Raw genomic sequence first — 5,100 nt, 5'->3', positions numbered from 1 at the left:
AAATATTTGGATTAAAAATTGTTAAGGATTAATTTGAGTGTGTTAGTAAATGAATAAATAAATAAATAAATCGCTCCCTTCACTCCAAACGCAAAGAGAGGAGGAAGCAAGAGAGTCACAACTCACGTCCAAGATTCTTTTGATTTTGATTTTGTTGTATGATATTGAGGCTACCAAGATGCCAACCCCGGTGGCAGCAGCCCGGCAATGCCTAACACCAGAGGCTGCCCGCGCCCTCGACGAGGCGGTGTCCGTTGCCCGCCGTCGCGGCCACGCCCAAACCACCTCTCTCCACGCCATCTCCGCCCTCCTCTCCCTCCCCTCCTCCTCCCTCCTCCGCGACGCATGCTGCCGCGCCCGCAACTCCGCCTACTCGCCGCGCCTTCAGTTCAAGGCCCTCGACCTCTGCCTCTCCGTGTCCCTCGACCGCTCCCCTTCCTCCAACCCATCCACTGACCCGCCCGTCTCCAACTCCCTCATGGCAGCCATCAAGCGGTCTCAGGCCAATCAGCGCCGACACCCTGACACGTTCCATAACCAACTCTTGTTCCAAAGTAACCACTCTAACAACCTCCAACAAACTCAGCAACCGTTTTCTGTTTCGTCGGTTAAAGTTGAGCTGCAGCATTTGGTGATATCGATTCTTGATGACCCGGTTGTCAGTCGGGTTTTCGCTGAAGCGGGTTTCCGGAGCTCCGAAATTAAGCTCGCGATACTCAGGCCCTTGCCGCAGCTTTTTCGCTACTCGAGATCGCGTGGGCCGCCGGTTTTTCTATGTAACTTGCCGGAACAAGGCCGCCGGGGAGGGTTTTTCGGGTTCCCGTTTTCCGGCCGCGGAGACGGAGGGGAGGAGGAGAGTTTCAGGAGGATTGGGGAGGTTCTGGTGAGAAGCAAGGGGAGGAACCCGGTGCTGCTTGGCGCGTGTGCTGGCGAGGCGATGCGGCAGTTCGTGGAGGCGGTGGAGAAGCGGAGGGAGGGGGTGCTGCCGGTGGAGCTGGTAGGGTTGAGGATTGTGTCCGGGATTAGGGAAGCGGAGGAGGTGGCGGAGAAGGGCGTGGGGCCAGGAGTGGTGGTGAATTTGGGGGACTTGAAGGGTTTTGTGGCGGAGGAGGAGAATAACGGCGGTGAAGAGGGTGTTCTTGGGGAACTGGGGCGGTTGTTGAAGGTTCATAGTGAGAGGGTATGGTTGATTGGTTTTGCTGGGAGCTATGAGTCTTACTTAAAATTTGTTGGAAGGTTTCCTTTTGTCGAGAAAGATTGGGATTTGCAGCTTCTTCCCATTACTTCTCTTCAATCTTGCCAGAGACCAAGGTCCAGGTGATTTTTTTCCTCAATGAATATCTTCTTCTATTTATTCATGTAACTCTCAACTTCTCCAAAGTAGTTGTTTACTGTCAGAACTTTTCAACAAAGGAGATTAAATATTAATTCTTTTATTCATCATGTGCATGCTTCGAGTAGTTTCGGTTGTTGTTTCTTTTTTTTTTTTTTAAATTTTTTTATTAAGAATTTTCATAGATGAGTCTTTTAATATTTTGGATTAAATGTTTTTCAGTTCTTTAACTTAATGAAGCGGGTCTATATACAAACATACCACCATAATTCTTTTTTGATAAAAACTCTGAATTTAAGGATGAGCGGAATATTATTATAGAAGACTTATAGATAGATTGTCATGATCAATTAAATAATAAATGGATAGATGTGAATTCATTTTTATTCGTATGATAAACTAATAAGTAATAACTAGTTCTATAGATGGATTTTCATTTTCATTTAATCTCATGTATATTTTGTTGTTTGACAGTTTAATGGATTCATTTGTACCATTTGGTGGATTTTTCTCTTCCCCTTCCGATTTGAAAAGTCCACTACCTGGCTGTATTCCCAATCTCAGGCACCGTCAAAACAGCGAAAGGTGTGAACAAGAAGTGCCTGCTCCAAAGGAAAGATTTTCTTCTTTGGCTGTTGAACCATGTCAATCTAACTATCAGCCATGGCTACAGATTGCAGAAATCAATGCAGCAAAAGGATTGAATGCTAAGGTGCGTACTGAGTACTGTATAGCAGTCGGATAAATGTCAGTTAAAATGAGCAAAAAATTTGGTTATATAAAAGGGATAAAAAATTTGGCGATATAAAAGAGCATTTTGATTAAGTATAATCTTCACCAATCTTAAAACAATGAATATTAAAAGATATACAAATTAGATTTTTGGAAAAGATTTTGGTTACTTAATAAAAAAAATTTGCAATTGTTTTTTTTAAACGAATTATTTGATTTTTATCGATGAATTTTTTCTCATTTTGTTTATGTAAAAAATATTTTCTTTTCCATTCAGTACAGACCAAAAAGGATGATTTTCTTTTATTCGATGGTGGTAAATCCATGCCAACTCATAAGAACATGGATAATGTTTACTATCATCTGCGCCAGGGATTTTCCGAAGCAAATTCTTGTCCGAATGTTATGGGTTTTCTTTGTACTAAAGATAAAAAGAAAGATGCTGAAAATCGTGACAGCAAAGTTACAGACAATTCTCCTGTTGAAGTCATCGATCTAAACTCGGAAGTTCCAGCCAATTTGCAAATTCTGTCTACATCACTACCAACCAGTTCTTTTTCTTTGGCCTTCAAGGAAATGCAGGGGAAGCATACTTCGAAACCTATGTTCCAAAAAGCGGAAGATCTCGACTCAGCTGACCTGAGATCATGCAACATCTCCAATTCAAGTGTGTGCGATGGTAGTGAAATGTCTCCAACTTCAGTTAATTCTGTAACCACAGATCTGGGTTTAGGACTATGTTCTTCTCCTACCAGCAATAAATTTAAGAAACCTATTGACGAATATTCAATGGGTCCTCCAAAGCAAATTGGGAGTCAATTTTCTTCCAACTTCAATTTGGCTGATGGGAATATCTTGAAACATATGTCACAGTCTTCTTCCTGCTTAAGTTTCGACCATGTTAGACAAGTTGATGCTAGAAATCCCAAAAGCCTTTTTGAAGTTCTATCGAAGGAGGTAACCTGGCAAGACGAAGCATTACATGCTATCGTCAAAGCAATAGTTTGCAGTTCAACAAAAAGGATTAGACAATGTGGAGCAATTCAACGAGGTGATTTATGGATGAATTTTGTGGGACCTGATAGGCACGGCAAAAAGAAAGTAGCCGTTGCTTTAGCTGAGATTTTGTATGGAAGTCGGGACAGCTTTATTTGTATGGATCTAGGTTCCAAAGAAATGAGAGCATGCAATGCTGTTAAATTTAGGGGGAAGACTACTCTTGATTTTATTGTGGGGGAGTTTTGCAAGAAAACTTTGTCTGTGGTTTTTCTTGAAAATGTAGATAAGGCAGATGGAGTAACTCAAAGCAGTTTGTTGCAAGCCATCAGGACGGGGAAAATAACAGACTCGCACGGACGAGAAATCGGATTAAACAATGCCACATTTGTGACTTCGTTTTTAAATTATAAAGATAGTTTGACCTTAACAGAAGAACCTTCCAACTATCCTGAGGAAAGGATACTAATGGCAAAAAGAGGAGCTATCAAGATCAAAGTTGAACATGCCATTGGAGACATCATATCTAACAGATTGAGAGATGTTATGCCAAATCTAATTTTTGTAAATAAACGAAAATTGATTGGTGATAATGAATTTCACCACGATCGACATTTAATCTCAGATGTGCCTAAAAGGGCACATATAGCATCAAATTGGCTTTTGGATTTGAATCTTCCAGCTGAAGAGAGTGAATCGCAACAAATGGACATTGAAAATTCCAAACATGTCTCAACTGGGAACAACCAAAACATTTGGTTGCAAGATTTGTGTGATCAAGCTTACCAAACAGTTGTTTTCAAACCTTTCGATTTTGATGCGCTGGAAGATAGAGTGTTAAAAGTAATTAGAAGTAACTTCAACAAGATTCTTGGATCAGAATGTGTCTTACAAATTCAGTCAGAAGTCATTGACCAGTTGCTAGCAGCAGCATATGTCTTGGACCAGGATACAGTGGTGAAGTGGGTGGAGCAAGTTCTGAGCGAAGGATTCCTTGAAGTACAGAGAAGGTGCAACCCCACAGCTAGTTCAATTGTGAAACTTGCTTCATATCAAGATCAAGCTTTAAGTGTATACCTTCCACCAACAATACTTTTGGATTGAAACTACTACCAGAAAATGTTGGCTTTTCTGTATTTGGCTGTATAATTTAGCAGTAATACATAGTGAAAACTACTTTTAGCCTTTACTGCTTCCTGTTATTTTTGATGGATTTATATTTGTGTAGGTGGTGGTGGTTGTAGCTTATAATATGTAATCTGGAACTGGTATTCTGTGTGGTTATTATTATTGCGTTTGCATGTTAAAACTTAGTATCTTTGCTTTAGTGAAAGTTAAAAAGCAGTGGTTAGTCCATTGAGTAATATATATATACTGAATTACTGATGAATAAATTTAGATAAAAAATTAAGAGGATTTTGTATGTTTTGTGATTTGATAAAGAAATTTTACAGTTGGAATTGAGTCATTATATTTATAATTTAATTTTGATGCATTATCAATGTAAAATTGTTTTTATACGTGTATCCAATCACATAAGATTATATTACCAAAAATAATTTTTTTTATATTAATTACGTGAATAATCAACTAAGAGAATGACTGTAATTACACGACCTTATAAAACGTTTTATACTGTCGATACATCAAAATTAAACGTTTTATTAATCAACCGTAAATTAAATTTAAGAGACATGAAGCAGTAGAGTAGAGTGGCGGACGAAACTTTGATTTAATAAAATTGTAGGTGATATATGTATGAGTTGCTTGTTTTATTTTATGTGTAGGCAAATTTTATGTGTCTTGGTTGTTGAGTCTTTGTGGTATAATTGTTGTGCTTTGACAAAATCTTGTGATTTTTGGTCTATTCTTAATAATAATGCCAAAAGAGATAGACTGCGAATCAAAAGATATTTCTTTCTTGTTTTGGGTACGAACGATCTAAAAACAAATTATTCACCTAATTTCACGTAGCCAATGAAATCAAGGAAAAAAAATTATAGATAAAATATATATTTTGTCTTTAATATTTATATTTT

General features: G+C 38.8%; 1 protein-coding gene across 5 annotated transcripts; it reads left to right on the top strand.

The window, feature by feature from the left end:
* Positions 7 to 4,370, top strand: LOC107623343 (protein SMAX1-LIKE 8-like). Of its 5 annotated transcripts, none has more exons than XM_021114788.1 (3): positions 7 to 1,311; positions 1,808 to 2,045; positions 2,348 to 4,370. In XM_021114788.1, exons 1-3 carry the CDS (start codon positions 179 to 181, stop codon positions 4,163 to 4,165), a joined length of 3,189 nt encoding a protein of 1,062 aa, XP_020970447.1. In that variant the 5' UTR covers positions 7 to 178; the 3' UTR covers positions 4,166 to 4,370. The 5 variants fall into 5 exon arrangements, with proteins under 5 accessions (XP_020970447.1, XP_016181049.1, XP_016181050.1 ...); XM_016325563.2 differs by having other exon boundaries at positions 7 to 1,317; positions 1,868 to 2,045; XM_016325564.2 differs by having other exon boundaries at positions 7 to 1,317; positions 2,438 to 4,370.

The sequence above is a fragment of the Arachis ipaensis genome, chromosome B10 (genome assembly GCF_000816755.2).
Source record: "Arachis ipaensis cultivar K30076 chromosome B10, Araip1.1, whole genome shotgun sequence".
In the NCBI taxonomy this organism is placed as follows: Eukaryota; Viridiplantae; Streptophyta; class Magnoliopsida; order Fabales; family Fabaceae; genus Arachis; species Arachis ipaensis.
The sequence above is the reverse complement of the archived record's forward strand: the minus strand, read 5'-3'. Positions and strand labels throughout refer to the sequence as shown.

Bases quoted from the DNA above. Each gene is read 5' to 3' on its own strand.
- LOC107623343 (XM_016325562.2), top strand. From the start codon at position 179: ATGCCAACCCCGGTGGCAGCAGCCCGGCAATGCCTAACACCAGAGGCT. The intron at 1,318-1,807 runs GTGATTTTTTTC...GTTGTTTGACAG, and splicing joins TGCCAGAGACCAAGGTCCAG to TTTAATGGATTCATTTGTAC. The intron at 2,046-2,347 runs GTGCGTACTGAG...CATTCAGTACAG, and splicing joins CAAAAGGATTGAATGCTAAG to ACCAAAAAGGATGATTTTCT.